General features: G+C 50.4%; 1 protein-coding gene across 3 annotated transcripts in view; it reads right to left on the reverse strand.

Moving 5' to 3' along the window:
* LOC144935543 (lactadherin-like) overlaps nucleotides 1–18,579 on the reverse strand; it is a 143,957-nt gene that overhangs the window by 25,056 nt on the left and 100,322 nt on the right. For 2 of the 3 annotated variants that reach the window (XM_078862302.1, XM_078862303.1), the window contains exons 2-3: nucleotides 17,417–17,553; nucleotides 7,046–7,177 (exon numbers count right to left, since the gene is read on the reverse strand). In XM_078862302.1, coding sequence (XP_078718428.1) covers nucleotides 7,046–7,177; nucleotides 17,417–17,553 — 269 coding nt within the window. Of the gene's footprint in view, nucleotides 1–7,045; nucleotides 7,178–17,416; nucleotides 17,554–17,986; nucleotides 18,100–18,579 lie in introns of those variants that run through there. The other variant, XM_078862304.1, reaches the window with a different exon arrangement.

An 18,579-nucleotide genomic window follows, 5' to 3' on the forward strand; every position in this document is an offset into this window, starting at 1 on the left:
GGACCTGAGCCTTCCCACCACCGTTTTTCGATCGTCAGCCCAGCGCCTCTGACCACAGCACTGCCCCCTTGTGCGGAGCGAAACAAAATGATGGCAATCGCGTGGCTTGCGCTGCGGGTAGCGCTCGAGTAGCGCTGCGCGGGGCTGGGAGGCTTCAACGAAGCGGTGGCGGCGACGGCGGCACCGCCCTCCGTCATCCACATTCAGTTTCGATGCCAAATGCGGCCACGGAGACATCTGGCGCCGACGCGCGAGAAAAATCCAGCGTCCCGGAATTTTTTTTTTCACTTTGTGGGGGCGCTTTAACATCTCCACCCCCCACCACCACCACCCCCCCCCCCCCAAAAAAAAAGAAAAGTCACACTCTGCCCCCCCCCCTGTTGACGCAGCACTCGACTTGAACAAAATAAATAAACAACCAAAAATAAAACAACGGCGCCGTTCAAACAATTATAATCCCTCCGCCAAACTGGTCACGCGGCGCCGGGGGTGAGCTCCACGTGACGAGCACGACGGCCGCGTGGCGGTGGCCGCGGGTGGCATCGCAGGCGGCGAGCGCGACGGCAGCGGCGGCTCGTGGTCGCAGTGCCGCAACGCCACGCTCCTCCTCCTCCTCCCCCCTCTCTCTCTCTGTCTCTCTGTGCGAATCGTCGTGCGGTCGTTCGCTCCGAGCCCCCAAATAGCGTCACCCGGTGGGGTGGGGTGGGGGAGTGGGAGACGTTAGAAAAACGACGTGGATAAAAATACATAAATTGCGGTCTGTGGTAAAATTTATGCCCGTTGCGTACACTGCGTCCAGCCATGGATCCGTGTTTATTCAACGAGTAACGGCCGTGCCTCTGGAGGATGGCGTTGGGAGGGCCGGGCGAGCGCTTTGAGAAAAACATGAGCAGAGAACTCCGGCCATTCCGTGCCTTCACATCTCTTGTCTTTCCAGACCGATGCTGTCTAGCGGCATGAGTTAACCGAGCAAACGGCGGAGCAATTTTTGGGATCGGGGGTTCCTTCGCAAACAGCGGACGGTGAGTTTAAAAACCGAAACGGTGTTCGGTGAGGGCGGACGGTGTGGGGTGGTGGGAATGAATTTGGGATAATGAACAAAAAAATCCTCAAGTGACAAAGAAAGCACTGTTCACAACAACAACAACCGACCGATGACGACGGCGTTCTCTTACGGCTTAAGAGGGATTTGCGGCGCCAAAGCTGGCGAGATAAACACAAGTCACGGCGGTTCGGTGAAATAGGTCGCATGATCAGATTCGAGCTCCTCTTGTCTTGCGACCCGATCGCCCACAAAAAAATCCTATTACCCACGGGAGCCGAAGGTCTCCACAAAAAATAAAACCTCATTAATCTCCCGCCCTTTTATTCCTAAAATTCGCACATTTTTCGCGAATAGGTGAAGTCACGCGACAAATTCACCCCGCTGCTGCGTTCTCCGGAATTAAAAGATTCTCCAGCAAGAGAAAGGCACCTCAAACTTGTGCTGGGTGTCCCCCTCCCCCACCCGTACCCTCCCCTACCCACACACTCACACACCTACCGGATCATAGGACGTACCTCCAACTTTTTGCTTTCAAACGCTGAGGGTAAAGTGTTTATTATAGGAAACGGTATCCGTGATCACCCTCGATATTTGTGTGTGTGTGTATGGATAGGTGGAGTGAGCTTGCGGGTAACATGTTCGTCCCTCGCACATTATCACCGCGGATACGGGGAGTTTTACTCTACAGTGTTTACAGGCTGGCGTGGAATATAACTGTAGGGAGTGTAATCTTCCAGGGATAGGCAGAAAGCGGCTTTTGTCATTTCCTCCCTAAGCCAGAGGAGAAATTGGTACCAGCTTAGGTCGTGTTACCGATGTATTCGTGCGGCCATCGCGTGATGGTTTATAACCATCACGCAAACTCCGGGCATCATCGCAGCAGTGGCTTTTGGCTGCTCGCCGTCAAACAAAGACGGCGGGCGCCGCATCGCACGGCGCTTTCAGACGCGCTTCTGCAGCCGTCTGGAATGCTCTTCCTTCCGATGTTAGGAAGCCACTGGAGCTATGCACTTTTAAATCATCAGATTTTAAAACTCATTTCTTTAGAACTGCTTATTGTGTTTAGTTTGTTGTCCTTGCCCCCGCACCTCCGATTCGTATGGTGCGAATGAAGTTCAACATACATACATACATAAGAGTGAACTACTTGATTAACCCACTAATTTCAAATAGTTACCACATAATTCACGACTTTTTCTTTCGTACAACTGATGTAGATGTAATTTCACATTCAGGTGGTTAAGGCAGATAACCGTGTCAGAAGCAGCGGAGTGTATCGCTGTGATGTCTCCTTCGGATTTGTGGATCGAGCATTGCGTCATTATACGTTGCATCGTCTGTTCAGGGTGACTGCAGGCGCACACTGGAGAGATTTTAATTTTCCATAATTCACCGGTAATTGGTCAGACGAAGACCTAGGAACCACTCAAGTTATGATTACGCCAGCTCCGGGTGTAAGCGACCAGCATAGCACGTGGGACTATCGTGGGAAGCTTCAGTGACCAGAACAGGACATTTGTTCAGCGCCCAACAACGTTTGTACAGAAGGGAGAGGAGAAAAATGAAACCATCGAACGACATCACCGAGTAGAGCCACGCGTGCCTCTGGCTGTGAGTCGAGCCACAGAGTGGAATTGCTCGGCAACACGCAAACAGGCCAACGTGGGTGCGGCACGGTTGGCTACGTGCAGTGCGATAGAAGTTCAACATCCCTACGTACTCATAATCAACGTTTTTGTAAATGTTGTAAATGTTGTGGTTTCACGCTTCAACACACCGGTGGGCTAAAGCAGTGAACTATTTGTCTTTTGTCAACGTGACACTTTTTTTTACAGATTGGCCGTGTCGGGTGGTGGAGGGTTACGGCACATTTATAAATAACGCGATCTAAACCCAAAAACGTTGATTGTGAATAATATTGGTCGCGAAAGCCTACGTGTTAAACTGATCCCTACGTACGTACGTAGATGCGGCACTGCACTGCATTTTGCCCGCGGTGAAATGTGCTCCCTCGAGTGAAGCCAGGCGGAATGTTGGAAGCAGTGGCAAGTGTTAGCAGTTGTATCTGTAGGGAGATTTAAGGGGTGATTGAAAAGTCTCTGGCCTGACGAAGAAGTTGGAAGAGTAGCCCTGATGATAAAGGGCATGGTCCCTCCGACAGCAACGTTCCCTCGAGAAGCAAAATGCACTCGCTCCATCATCTCGGGTTGCATTCGCAGGCCGTTCTTTGTCCATCCACTGCTGGATGAGGGCCTCGCCAAGCCACGCAGGTCATGGGCGGTTTTTGACCGTGCTTCGCTATGCTGGTGAATACGGGTTGATGAAGGTGTGGAACATATATGTGGGAGCATATAAGTAGAGTACAACCATGGGATTAACTGCATTGCCTTTGGCTGCCCACTACGTAGCTTCATCATCATCGTCATCTATGCACCAGGTAACCAACTCTGAACAATTATTTGCGTGGCTCCTCAAACCTCCTGTTGGGAGTATTTATATTGCTTCATTGCCACTAGAAAAACGTTTTCTCTGCAAATAATTCTCGAACTATGGAAACACACAGAAGGCACTGGAAGTCAGCTTTGGTGGGTCTTGGTTACCTGGGTCGCCGTGGTGGCGAGATGTTAACTACCTCGCCTGATATGCAGGATGTTGTGGGTTTGTTTCGGACCCTGACACCTGCACATACAGTATACATTAAATCCTGGTCAGCTCAGCCAATGGGATGATTGCCCGATATATCATCGACGATGGCCATCCCACAGAGAGGACTGGTCCCCGTCATGGGAATATGGAATGTTTACCACCTGCTCAGGGCCATTAGCAGTAATGAACCTTGTCCCCATTGCTCGTTTGAACCGGCAGACGCATTGGCTTTAGAGGCTGCGCAGGCGCGTGTGTGCTCACACGAGCACACGCTCACACGAGCACACGCGCTCAAACGCGAGCGTTGTTGATGACCTGGGCCTCGCGTGTGAAGTGTGTTGTCTGTTTGTGGTGAAGTGTGGCCGTTTGCCTTTCCCGTGCAGCTTTTGTCTAAAATGTCAGCACGGAGCCCTCTCCAACTGATTCCACAAATCGCCAATTAAGGCTGATCTCTCTGCTGGGCCTCTCCACTGTCAATTATTAATGAGTACATTGGTGGGGACTTTTTTTAAAAGTCAATATCTGCCAACCTTTACAGCACCCGTGCGGTGCATTCATAAGCCTCGGCGTAACCGCGAAGGTTTAACGGTGCTGCTGCTGTTGTGGTGGATTTTCATTTTCAAATTGTTTTCGCTGTTACATTTTTTAGTTTTTGAATGTGCTAGTTTCGTGTATCCTCCTGTTAACTCTTCCAACCCCCCCCCCGCACCTTTCCATTCGTGCGTAAACACTGTGGGGAGACAAAGGCGGCCTTCATAACGTGTTCACTCACATCACTTGCCCCAACCAGTCTATACGGCTACTACGTACCCGGAAAATTGAGTTCGATTCCCGGACCGCGGCTAACATCGGTGTTCCGTGCTCTCTCTGTGCCTGTCCGTATTAGTTGCTCATGTGGCACTGATTGAGCTCGCTGTATTCACTTCCTTCTGCTCTCATACAAAGGGCAACGACTCATGGAGAAGGAAGGTGGTAGCGGCGTTTTTGTGTTTGGTGCCTGTGACCGGGATGCCATCGTGTGCGTGCGCTCTTTCCCCCCCAAGCCACATTTGCATTTAAACAACAAAGGAGGCATCTGTTCGGATTTAATTACCAAAAGCGATGACCAAACGGCCACATTTAATCCCTCAGTGCACACGCTGCTGCTGCCACCACCGCCGTTGCTGCTGCTGCTCGCGACTGGACGTCCGTTCATTTCGACGGACACGGAACCCCTCCAACCGGCGGCGCCTCTGAAAGGCACTTTTGTAAACGGGGATTAACATTGATGTACAACTTTTTGCGCGAAAGTCTTCGTCGCTTTTTTTTTTGCATTCGAATGAAAAATCTAGGAATTAATAAAGTGAATAAAGGCTCGCGGAGATGGAAACATTTAAACGTCTCACCGCTGCAAATGAAACTGCGAGGGCGACGGGGCTCTGCTCATTTCAGTCGGTGGAAATTCCGTGTCCCTACGCCAGCGATCAGTCTCATGTACAGTATGTATGTTGAACTTCTTTCTCACCGTACGGTCGGAGGTGCGGTTAGCATTGTTGTGTCAACTCCCCCAGATCAGGATTTGAACTTAGACCCTTGCTACTGTGAGGAAAGCACACCGACTACAGCACCACCTGGTTGGATCAATGACTCAATGCTACATCTCTCCAGTAAAATGTCCACAGTTAGAACTTGAAGGGTTTTGAGTACATATATATTTAGATTTAGCAACCCACTGAGAATTTAGATTTGGCAATCCACTGTTGGGCAAGGGTCTCCGCATGCTGTGGACGTCGTGGGAGATGTTTGATCATACTTCACCACACCGGTCAGTACAGGGAGCATGGATATGGGCACATCGAAGTACAGTACAACGATGGATTTGTCTGCCCACCACTTTGCGCGTGCAGCCCTTTAGCAACCTGTTTATCTCCCTTTCAAGCACTGTACAGGCACAACCCTGATTAGCTTGCGGGATATGATGAGACTGTGTGCATTCTGGGTGATTTGGTCATCGGCATGTTTTGGTAAAATATCATAATTGTGATAATTCTGATGAAATAACATTCTGTAAAGATGTAGTTTCTGTGTTTCTATATTTGTTTTTACGTGCCGTGTCTCGCTGAACGGCGAAGTGACAGAGGTCTTACTTTGCAATCGAAACGATGACATTTATAATCCTGCTCAGAGGGGTGACTCAAACGTGTCCCCACGGAAAGTTGAACTGTGAACGTTTCTCGTTAACCTTTAACTCGGCCCATGGGGTTGTTACTCTTTAAAATTAAAATCAATGAAACCCGGCGTAGTTATTGAAAGAACATATTGAGCGCTCGATCGTTCGCCAAGTCTGCTACAAGCTGACGCTTTATTAATCCGTAACAGGAGAAGTTTGTTTCACAGCACGATTCACACCGAACAGAACAAAGGTCTCCATTGATCGTGCATTTTACGTGTAGTTATTTTAACGGGGGCACGAGTCGTACGAGCGTGTAGGCTTGTGATATTTCAGGCGGTTTTTAACCGCACGCGTTTCTTGCCTTTATAAATGTTCCGTAGATTTTTAAATAAATAAATAAAACCTCTCTTCTCAATCCTTAATTATTTTACGTACATAGGGTCTACATTTTATCCATGTTAAAAAAAAAAGACTCGCTGAATATCGGTGTTCTCTTTCAAGAAACTTGGCCGATTGTTTTGGTGCGCGGTTTTGCGTGTGGGAGGAGGCAACCTTCTTAAAACTGATCAAGAGCGCTGCCTCCACCCATCGGCAAGGGCACCTTGGACGCATCACTGTGGGCGCCGCGGTGGCTAGGAGATGTTAACTACCTCGCCTGGTATACAGGAGGTCGTGGATTCGATCCCGACCCCGACGATGCCTGTATATTTGAAGTTTGCATCTCTCTCTCTCTCCCCGCGGTCACGTGGATTTTTCTCCGAGTCTTCCGGTTTTTTCGCTCCACGTTTAGAATCAACGTGTGTTTAGAGTAATTGCTATAAATGTCCATGTGCTAAGCCACTTCGCTGAGCTATTATTTGTGGCCAGGTCGCTTCTTAAAAGGGCTGATATAGCTCAGTGGGCTTTACCTGGTATTTTTTTTTTTAAGTTTTTCGGGTTGATGGCCGCTCTTCGCCAATTGGCTTCGACGGCGATAACACCTATCGTCGCTAACGACAGCTCTAAAATAATCTCGCAACTCAATGGCTCCCGACGATTCGCGCGGTACCCCCACGTTCACATAAACGATCTGCGTCATCAGCATAATCAGCATTTGCGTCGCCGTGTCAAAAGGAGGGTGGGGGTGAGGTTGGTGTTGTTCCGTAGACACCCGCACGGCATGCTCCGGGAGGGGGGGGGACGGACGCGACTCGGAATCTCACCTGGCAGCCGCTCTTCGCACTGGCGGCCTATGAACTCGGGAGTGCAGTGGCATTTGAGGTTGGTGCCGTCGTTGCCGCTCTCCAGGAAGCAGGTTCCGCCGTTAGCGCAGAAGCCATCGTGGCATTTCTCTCCTGTGTCAAGCCGGGAGGTGGGGGGGGGGGGAGCGGTGGCAAAGCGGTTAGCGCACTGCCCTCATCAGTTCGATTCCCGGCCACGGCAAACAACCAGCGGCGGTGAGCGTGGTGAATTATGGTCAGGTGACCTACGCAGCGTGGTGAATTATGGTCAGGTAACCCACGCAGTGTGTTGAATTATGGTCAGGTGACCCACGCAGCGTGGTGAATGATGGTCAGGTGACCTATGCAGCGTGGTGAATTATGGTCAGGTGACCCACGCAGCGTGGTGAATTATGGTCAGGTGACCCACGCAGCATGGTGAATTATGGTCAGGTGACCCGTGTGCGCGACCCGTGCAGCGTAGGGAAATCTTCGTCCAGCAGTTGACTGACAAAGGTCCGTAAATGACGTTTTTTTTAACGTTAATGTTCTGAACCGGTAAATATGAAAACAGGAGGCCTCCCCTCCTCACGGGTCAAGCATTCAGCTCACGTCATCGACATAGATCACTCCGTCTCCCCCCCGCTGTGAAACTTTCATCTGTGCTCGGATTCACGACTGGGAAGAAACGATCAGTTAAAACGCAGCAGCAGCAGCAGCAACAACAACAGCAGCAACAAAGACGGACGCAGCTGTGCTTTTTAAAGCTCTGCTGTTTTTACATCACCTGCGCGGTGGAGAAATAGCAGGTGTTCTCCGATATATTTATTTATTTGAATGTGTTTTGAGCAATCCACATCATCCTGGGTGTGACATTAAGCTGCAACCCGTGACCTAAAAGGAAAACCACACTGTTGACGAAATCAAAGGAGAAGCCACCCCCCTCAGCCAATCCTTCCCCAGTTACGCCTAAAGAGCCCTAGTTCCTGAGCGCGGCGACGTGACGTTAAGTGGGATTGGATGGGACGGAGGGAGCTTGAGTCACGGCACCATCTCCCGGGAGAGGACGTCTTACGAAGAAGGAGAGCAACATGGCCTGTACGACGCAGTCACACTCAGACTCACAATCTCAAGGGTTGGGAGTTTAAAATCCCTGCTGGGGGGGGTGTTAAATCGACGAGGTGCGGTCCTCAAAGTTCAATCTCCCTTCACAGGGCCCATTTAAAAAGAGAGAAGTTCAGAGGCCACCAACGGACTTGGAGCAACTGGGGCAAGGAGGGAATGAAATAAATTGGGGGACGCCTTTGCGTGGAAAATTGACAGGCCAACAACAACAACCACACGTACTTTCCCACATCTGCTCGAAAACAAGCCTTGCCAATGCCCCATTGGCATAACGTTAACGAGAGCCTCAAATTGAAAAGTCGCTGTGACCTTTTTGATTTAAAGCTTTCGTGACTGCAGGGATTCATCTTATTGGTTCTTTCGGTAAAGTCACGTAGAAGGGAAATAATACAATAAGATAAATATATTATTTTATGATGTTTTATTTTTATTATTTTATTATTTCCCTTCGCTGTGACCTGCTCTCCCGTGGCTTCAAGTGGCAGGAAGTGACAGGAAGCCCCCGAGTCCTCAGCTCAGCCCTAGAGCTTCCCCTGCACACTGGAGGTGAAGCACCGCCTTGGTGCTCATTCCATTTGTTTTACGTCCACGTATTTTTCAAAGCGCACCCGCGTGCTTGCTTAACGGTTATTGAAGACGCTCGCAACGGGTCGACGTGCCCTGATGCTGACGACTAATTTATCGTCCGCAATCGATGAAACGCGCCCGTTGTTGCTTCAATCAGAAACGTTGGCGCGCTGAGGGTGGACGGGCGGGCGGGCTTGAGCCTGCTGAGCTTTGGCCGATGGAACCACATCAGGCCGCTGCTGCCGCTGCTTTTGTTTGTTGTTGGAATGTTCTGACCCCGTGCCCCTGCTGGACAACTGTGAAAAAGAGCTTCATAGCCCATCGGATTCCTCCCGTATAAATGCATTTTCTGATTCTGATTTCAATTGGGCCATCGTTACAGACGTGAGCCGATGCTGACCGAGAGCGCCGACCGCACGTGCTCCACTTTTTCTGCGATTTGATGGAAGCTTCGTCATCGGCGTGCCGCTCTTATTGATCGCGTTCAGCTCCCCCACGAGCCCTCCTACTACCATTGGATTGAATAACAATGATACAATCCTGAACATTTGTTCCGTGTGTTGTTGTTGTTATTATATCGACTTGAAGGGATGGTTTGTTGGGCTGAGGGCATTTGGCAGTGTCATCTGCGTGACCTTGAAGTCCACTCAATGAAGGTGGAAGACTCCGCCAGCGTGAGCCATCGCACACCGCTCCTCCACGGATCTGTGCCGTACAGACAATATGTGAAGACAATTCCATCCCGTGTCTTCACGTTATCATCGTCGTCGTCGTCATCAGCCGTGCAAAATTCACTGCTGGATGAAGGCCTCCCCAAGCCAGCTGCCACCTCTCACGATCTCGCGACAGTAGCAAATCGATCTGGCACCTGCACACGAGCTGATGACATCGCTCCATCACCCCAGTGGACGTACTCTCTCAAGCGCCCCACTCCTTGGCTGCCACTACGTGATTACTCTCGATCATCATCACGTATAATAAAAATAACTTTTTTTAAAAATCCAGACCAACTTTAGCCAGCGGCGGCAGCAGCAGTTGTTTACGCAGGCAAACGCTCGACCGGCTTTGACCTCGGAACAGGGCTCTCGTCAGCAGTCTGGTTTGTCAAACAAACCCCGCTGCGTCATTAAGACGACTGTTGGCTAAAGCACTCCATCCCAACCGTGGGACCCCGGCTGTCGCGGAGCATTTTGGACGAAGATCCGTGCGCACGCGCGCCAGTGGAACTCCACGCTGCGTCTTCGCAGCGTGAAGACGTGGGCGGCTCTTGTTCCTCCCCCCCCCCCCCCCGAGGCCGTCGGCCCTTCTTCTTCTACTTCATGCCGGGCTCGGCAAACAATGGGCGGACGTGCCCCGGGTGTCCCCGCGCGCTTTTTGTTTTTCGTAAATAAAGCCGCAGCGACGGGACGCCGACGAGCGCTGACGCACGTCGGCCGGGGAGAGCGAGAGTCCACGCATCGTGCCTCTCGCCGGCCAACAGGTTTACAACAATTGTCGACCCCTCCCAAGTAATGTCACCCCCCCCCCGCCCCAAAAAAAAAATGTATTTTCTAGGCATATATACCTACACATCACCCTACATGCAATAGAGTCAGGAGTATCTGCACAACTTGGGGGGGGGGGGGTGTGGGGGAGAAGCGGACATCGGTGGGGGCGACGTGGCAGGTGCGAAGCATCGAAAAGCCCCCCGCAGGAGCCAGAATAAGGCCACCACAGGCCACCGAAGGTCTCGTCGTAGAATTCGCCATCGGCAAAGCGGTTGGTCATCACAGTACGAAAGGCAGAGGTCGCAACCGGGAACCCGATACCCGTACCCTACCCGATACCCGACCGGGTACGGGTACCCGTTTGCGACCCTGGTGCGGCCGGGTACGGGTACGGGTAGACCGTGAGTCACTGGTGAGTAACTGTTTGTCACTCATTTCCCAACGTCTTGTCTCTTCTCACAATTCAAGTTCCTAGAATCAACCCACCCGCGCCTGCAACATGGCTTCATCCCAGAGGTCGCAATCAGGTACCCGATACCCGTACCCTACCCGTACCCGGCCGGGTATGGGTAGGGTACGGGTACAGGTACCCGTTTGCGACCCTGGTGTGGCCGGGTACGGGTAAGGAATCAAAACCCGTTTGCGACCTCTGACGAAAGGTGCTTACAAACGCAGCACAGTATGTGTATCGTCACGTAATTCTACTTGACGTCAGTCCCCAGAATGTAACGTCCCCGTGTTAACCACGGTGTGGGTGTCTCCGGTGTGTACGCGATCCGTACCAAGGCTGACCTTGTCTGACCTCTGGGTAGCCTTGTTTGCAAAGCCGGATTAGCCCGTGAGTTATATTGGTGCGAGCATACATACGCAGACGTTTCTGTGTTGTCAACACGCGTTACATAAACAAGGTCTGTGCAGTCCATCAGTCTTTACAGAGCTTTGACTCTACAGAGCAATATTATCAAGTGGCAATTGTTTTACAGAGTAAACGCCGGACTGACATTGACATTCTGGGTCTCATGAACAGAGTGAGACTTGTTAAACGAATGCTGGGTTACAGCCCAGAGCTGCTACACAACTCACAACACTCTGCCTCCTCCTCTCTGCCGGTCCACACGCAGAGATGGAGCTCCCTTCAATGTGTATTATCCCAGAGCCTCATAGTTAATTGACAAATGTTCCTTATTTTAACTAAAATTGGCTAAACATTCCAATGCAGGATGGTCATGAAGATTATTGTTGAAGCTCAAGATTTTTTTCCCTCCAAGATACATACAGTAGAGACAACATTTTCATTATCATGCAAGTGGGTGACTGGATATTTTTTTTTCCATCACCTCTCTTTCCATTGACAAAAGTCAAGCTATAGTTCTATGGATATGTTGTTCCTGCCTTGGGATTGTGTAATTTCTACCATAGGCCCACCACCAACACCACAGAGATCATCATCAACCGATACTCATCTGAGTAAGCAAAAGCGCCGACCGACTTTGTGGCTGTTGCGATCGATTTTTTTCCAATCATCTTTATACGGTAGATCAAACGAATACAACTTCGTGGGAAGCAAAACAATGGTTGTATTCAGAATAAATTCATGGTGATGATGGTGGGGAAAAAATTGTTCCACTACGTCTGCTTTTCTCGCGTAAGTTTGAAAACAACAATAAAACTTGAGTTCCTTCCATTTTGCTTTGTCGTGTCCCAAAAACCGCGTCTGTGGGGATGTCGTAACGCAGGTCGTGAAATGAAACCGGCTCCGTCGGGACTGCCATTTAGAGAAACATTTCCCAAGCCGTGGCCAATGTCACGTGCTTATTTCACTGCCCCCAAAAAAAACAAGTATTAAAGAAATAGGCACACAGAACCGTGGTGGTGGGTGGGTCTGCGTGCGTGGGGAGGGGGGCTATGAATTCTGGGAAAGGGCAGCTGCCCAAAAACCGTTGGCACTGCGTGGATAATATTTCTGGCGGTTTGAGACAAGCGGTAGAACGAGGCGTCCACAAAGTGTTTGTGCGGAGCGATAGTCCGCTCTTCGTAAACACGAGATCGCGTGGAATTGACATGACAGTATTTGTACATTCTCGTTCACTGTCGGAGCATCCGGGCGTTGTTCACCAACACGTCGTGGCGAAGCTTTATCAGAAACAACAACAACAACAAGAAGCGATTCAACGAAACATCGCGTAAAGATGTGATTTGTGACATTGTCTCAAATACAAATATAATGGCAATAATGATGGCATGCATTTATTTACGTATTTGACATGGTGACGCGTATATGATAATACCGCAGTTTATTTATTTTTCCAGGAGAGCCTCGCTTGAGTCTGAAGACACTCTTACAAGGAGGGTCCTGCACTGTAATGTTTGGCCAAAAAATGTTATCTCCCTCGCCCGGCATGCAGGAGGTCATGGGTTCGATCCCGATCCTGGCGCCTGCTGTATATTTTGTGTTTGCACGTCTCTCTACCCGTGGTGGTGTGGACTTTCCAGTATTTCCCTCCACATTTAGAATCGACGTACGTTTCGTGTTTTTGGGTGCTATAAATGTCCACACGGTAAGCCACTTCGTTGGGCTATGATTTGTGGTCAGGTCACTTCTGAAAAAGAGCTACACAGCTCAGTGGGCCTTACCTGTTAAAATAAAAAAAAGTTTAAGAGTTGAAATAGTGACGTGTATACAGTAAGCGCGGTATTTGTTCAGCCAAGGCTGGCTCTGTTGAGGAGACCCAAAAAGGGGTAGAAACTGGTCGATGATTTGTTTCCTGTTGTTGCTTAATATAAGTGGTAAAGTCTGGAAGGCCCCCTCCCGTCCCCAATACGTGGAGAGGAACAGAAACCTCGCTGCTGCGTTTGTTTTTCGCGGTTGTCATCGTCGTCACTGTCGTGTCAGATCACGGAAGCTCGGTGATGTGCCCCGTCGCTCCGCGCACGCACGGAGAGAGGGAAGCGACGTCTAGTTGCGGGGGTCTGCGTCGTTTCAAGCGAGCGGCGTGGCGTCGAAACGCCGCTCGTCGCCACCGACGTCGTTTGCTTTAAACGGCGCTTCGTGGTGGCCCGCGCCGCGCTCTGACCCCGAGTCGTTCGCAAGACCGAGGATGCCGCCCGCCTCTTGCGCGGTCACAAGAAATCTGGGACGCGATTGTGGGGGGCAGAGGCAAAATTACATCTCACAATACCCGGCGTCGCAGAGGCCTGTTGTGCGTGTAAATGTATTTTGTCCCGACCGCTGTATTTTTGCACAAATTATAGCAAAACCCAGACTTTTAATGTCGCGGGAAGATTTAGAGATTTCCCAGAATAGCTACCATGAAAAGAGGGTGATCCTGGGAAATGCAGGACATGTGGCGACCCTTTTCAAACCACGTCATCCAACTAATTACGTTTAGTTACAAAAACAGCATTGGACAGAACATCTTTTAACGGGCAGCAAGTTGAGCCTAGGTCGTGGTGAAATAACGTACCGAATTGGACTAACTGCAGCATTGAACAAAAAAAAATAAACAAATCTACAAAAGAGTGACTGGCACTTCCTCTCGCGAAATATGTTTTTTTAAAAATCAGTGTGTTCTTGTGAGCAATATGCTGTACATGGCCCATCCTGATTGGCAAAACCTCTAAAGACGTTCCAGATGGCCTGGAGAGTTAACATTTGGCACAGGTATGGTCACGTTTATAAACGTGCGTTTAGAGTATTTAGCTGCAATAAATGTCCACGTGGTGAGCCATTTCGTTGAGCTATCATTTGTGGCCAGGTCGCTTCTGAATAAGAGCTATATATAGCTCAGTGGGCCTTAAGTGGTCAAATTTAAATAGTTAGTTAGAAGTCTACGTAGGGTTGCATCTGGTTACCAATGGTAAAATCCAGAACCATAAAAAAACGGACAACGAAAAAAAAACACTCTTTGGAGTTTTTAAAAAATCTAGGGCGATAAAAGTTCACGTCCTGGAGAGTTTAAAAAATGCTGAGTCCCAAGATGTTGTCGTATATTTGATCACTCAGTGTTTTGGATACTGTTCGGGTGAGTGTGATACTTAATCAAATTCCAAAGAGTAAGTAAAGCTCACTGACAACCAGCTAGTCGTGAGTAGAAAAACTAAATCTCGAGATGTGCTTTGATTTCTCCCAGCTGGGCCAAATCTCATTGTCAAAAGCTCTGTTTGTGATAACTCATCAATTAAAAACGCCCGGCCTATCGTTTGTCAACTAAATGATAAAGAGTCTTTCAGAAAGCCTGCATCTAAAAGTTATAGAAAGAGGAACCACCCCCGCCCCCCGCCAGATGTCGGGGGCGGGGTAGAAAGTTCATCCAACAGGTTTACAAAAATTATCGACCTCCATAAAAAAAGAAATGTATTTTCTAGGAATATACACCGACACACCCTACATACAATATACACCTACACACCCTACATACAATAGATACCTACACACCCTACATACAATATACACCTACACACTCTACATACAATAGCCAGTCGTATCTGCACACATTGGGGGGGGAGGGTGTGTGAAGAAGACATCAGTGGGGGCTACGGGTGATATTCAAAGTGCAGAGAACCCCTCCGCAGTTCAAAAACAACAACAACAACAACAACAAGAAAATCCTCCATCTCCTACACGTGAAAGACAACGAGTCGACTCACGCAATCATTTCTTGCGAATCGGTCTCGGCCGAGCCAACTCCTTGCCATGGGTGAGGGTTCAGGCTCACAATCCGCAATGTGTGGAGGCACGGTATCAATCCCGTTTGCATGAGCGGGTTTCATCCCAAGTGGGTTGCCACTGGATCTGTGTTTTCGTTCACGTACAGCGAGTGGCTGCGTACATGAAGGCTCGTCTCGCGTGCTATTGCCGTGTTCGTTACGGACATCAACAGCTGTTGGCTCTCTTACGGCATCTGAAGACAGTCCTCACCCGACTGTGCTTCCTTCAGCTGTTCACGCACAAAGACAAAGATCCCCCGTGTAGCCTTGACAGACTGTTGGGGCATGTGCTGCTAGCGAGTGGCAACCTATGAAGGAAGGGCACGGCACACGAGGGGGTGGGTGGTCAACACCACGCCCGGTCGCCTTTGTCTCTCGCGTAGCGATGTTCACACACACAACAGCAACACGCATATGCCTCGACACCCCCTCACCCACGGCAAGACCTTCAACAAACAATACTTTTAAAAAAAGAAAACACAGATACGGATAAATATTGCCCTGCTTTTATGAGATATTGAAAGTACCGCGGGCACGACGGGAACCCCACGCAACAATCATTGGAGAGATATCCGTGGATGATGGGGGGGTGGTGGTGGTGGTGGTAGGGGTGTCATCATTGACCTCGTGCCGGGGATTTTCAGGCGTAATCTTGAAGCTCCCGAGAACGCCCGAATTTAATTCATCGCAACAGCAGCGACAACAAACAGACCACGCACGCAGTGGTTTGCTCACAATAACCGGATCGCAGTGCTCGTCGATTAGGAAATGTTAATCTGCTTCGTGAGCTTACACTCGCGACACGACGGGGCACAAAGGGAGGGGGGGGGGGTCTTGTTGTCATCGTGTTAAGTTGGTTAACGCCGTGCAGCCCCATACAAACATGGGGAGTTATTTTTTTATGACTACTACTGTACTCAAATGATGTTAGTTTAATAAACACGCGATCTTGGCATGTAACATTACGGCATTTTCTGCGGTTATTGTGGAACCACGTCTCTCAATACTGTTGGACATTCAGTTTGCGCGCACGAACACACACACACACGCACACACGCACACACACGCGCACGCACACACACACGCACGCGCACGTGTCTCATGCACTTCCTGTACTCTATCAGTGCCAGATAAAGGCGCAGCCCTGCAATTACTCGCTCGTGCCACCGCTTGACACAGTCAAGGTCTCCTCCACTGCAAGGGGGGCCCATGGGAAGAGAAGCCCCCCTTCCCTTCCCCACCTCCTTACAGCACAGGCGTCTAAGGAAGAGGTTGGCAGTGCCCACTCACTCTTTGCCCCACCGCACGCTACCTGCCGGTCACAGAGCGAGCATGGCTCTTACCCAGCATTGTACCGCCGCGTTGGATGGACACGAGACCGGTGGAAATTGAGAAAAATCGCGCTTCGTGTTCAGCTGCCGCGCCCGGAGATTGAACCCGGCCAACCTTTTGACGTCCGGCGTGTTCACCATTACGCAGCGGCAAGTAAAGTATAAACCCGTCGTTCGGTAAAGTCACGTAGAAGGGAAGTAATAATAAAAAGTATTTTTTATTATTTTATTATTTCCATTCTACGTGACTTTACTGAAAGAACCAAGAATATGAATCCCTGCAGTCACGAAAGCTTTAAATCGAAGTATAAACCCGTCGTTCAGGCACTTTGCACGTCATGGAAGCAATGTGTGGACTCGTGCGACATCTGTTCAAAGTTTGCGCCTGAGTGTTATCATCGTTTGCGCCAGACGTTATTAGTTAACTACCGTATTTAATTGCGTTCTGAGCTTTCGGTCGCGATGTGACGATACATTTTAAAGACGGGACAACGCGCGCGCGCACGTGTCACCAACGCGCGCGCGCACGTGTCACCAACGCGTCGTAACGTGCGCATCACGAAGCGAGTAAAAACTCAAACCAACAAGAGGCGCCGACACCATGCTTGACCCTTGCACGCACATCGAGCGACAGAAACGAAGATGCCGCGTGGATCGGAGAACGCACGCGAACGAATTAAGATGATTTAACAAAAAAAATAAGAAGAAAGTTAATTCGAACGTCGGTGTGCGCCAGGTCACTGTCGCCGCGAGCGTAGGTCGCAGCTGGCCGCTTTGGTCAAGAATCGTTGACGGATGACGGCGAAGGGATGGAAGGCGGAGACGGAGAGATGTGAGATCGTCTCGTGTCCAGGATTATTGTCACATCGCAGGATGATCACGCGAGACAGCCTGAGGAGGAGGCCTCTATCCAGCAGTGAACTGACCCTGGCTGGTGACGACAATGGTGATGATGATCCAAACACGGTTTACTAAGTGGAGCATGCTCGTTCCACGCGCCTACAGAGCTCGAAACAAAACAAGAACTGCTTGACAACAACAACAATATCTGTTTAAAGACACGTCATCATCATCATCACCGCAGCCATGCGATCACCCACACTTGCAAGAACGACACTGGGTGTTGTCGATCAAAGTTGGACACGCGTCGTTCTCACCGAGGCTTCCACAGAGCGCGGCTGCAAGCCAGATGATGAAGATGCTGCTGCTGCTGCTGATGGTGATCTTCATCCCGGCGGAGATCCACGACCCAAGCAGACAGAGGTCCCCACACGCGCGCGGTCCGTCCGTCTGTCTGCGAGTGCGTCAACAACACACTTCACTGGCTGCGCTGCTGATGATGCGGCTGTGTGAGTAAGGCAGGCAGGCAGGGAGGGAATGGATTTGGCTTAAGGGGAGAGAGGGGCGGATCGCAGAGAGGGCGGAGGGAGGGACAGGCACGGTCGAGGCGCTTCTTTCACTTTTGGTTTTAAGGAAGGCGACTTCGGAAATGTCCAACGCGCGCGCTCCGTCTGAATAACAAAGACAATAAACATCCCACCCATCTCACCCCCACCTCACCCTCTGTTGTGTAACGCCCCCCCCGCCCCCCCCCCCCCTTTGTCAGTCGCTCCACTCGTCTACTCGTGGACGGTGTCCATGGGGTGGCTGGCTCCTGTGACTTCAGTGCGCCGGTCATTGTGGAGTGGTGAAGGGAGGGCGGGCAAAGGTGCAGGCCCTGCAATTACCTGTCCGCGCCGCTGCTGGCCTTAAGGATCGCCACGAGAGGGATGGGGGCATTCGGTCTACTTTTCCGCGCTTGGACTTTACGTCTTGGGACACGTGGGAGGATCCCACACCCCGCAATACGTTGCTAACTGGAGTGCACTAACTTATACTGCGGGGTGGACAGAGGCATTGGGGGCTGTCCATAAATGACGTCACGCGGGTTTGGACGATTTTTGACCCCCGCCCTCCTTAGTCACACGGCGTCACAAAAAGTCAGACCCCCCCTCAAATATGACGTCACAAAGCTCTGCCCCCCCCCCCAATTTTTTTTTATTAAAAAGTCTTTAATTAAGTAGAACGTGTTGTCTATATTTATTTAAAGTTGCGCATTTTGATGTGACGTCACATTTCTCAACCCCCCCCCTCGTCACACATCGTCACAAATGTCTGACCCCCCCCACTAGGTGCGTGACGTCATTTATGGACGGCCCCTTGGGGGAGGGTGGTGTGGTGGTCAAGAAACTTGTCCCTTGTTGCTACTGCCGCGCCGGGAGAAAGAACTGGTTGACCTCTTCATTGCAAGCCCAGTGTGCCGCTCACCATTGCACCACGG

This window comes from Lampetra fluviatilis, chromosome 13 (genome assembly GCF_964198595.1).
Source record: "Lampetra fluviatilis chromosome 13, kcLamFluv1.1, whole genome shotgun sequence".
NCBI lineage: Eukaryota > Metazoa > Chordata > Hyperoartia > Petromyzontiformes > Petromyzontidae > Lampetra > Lampetra fluviatilis.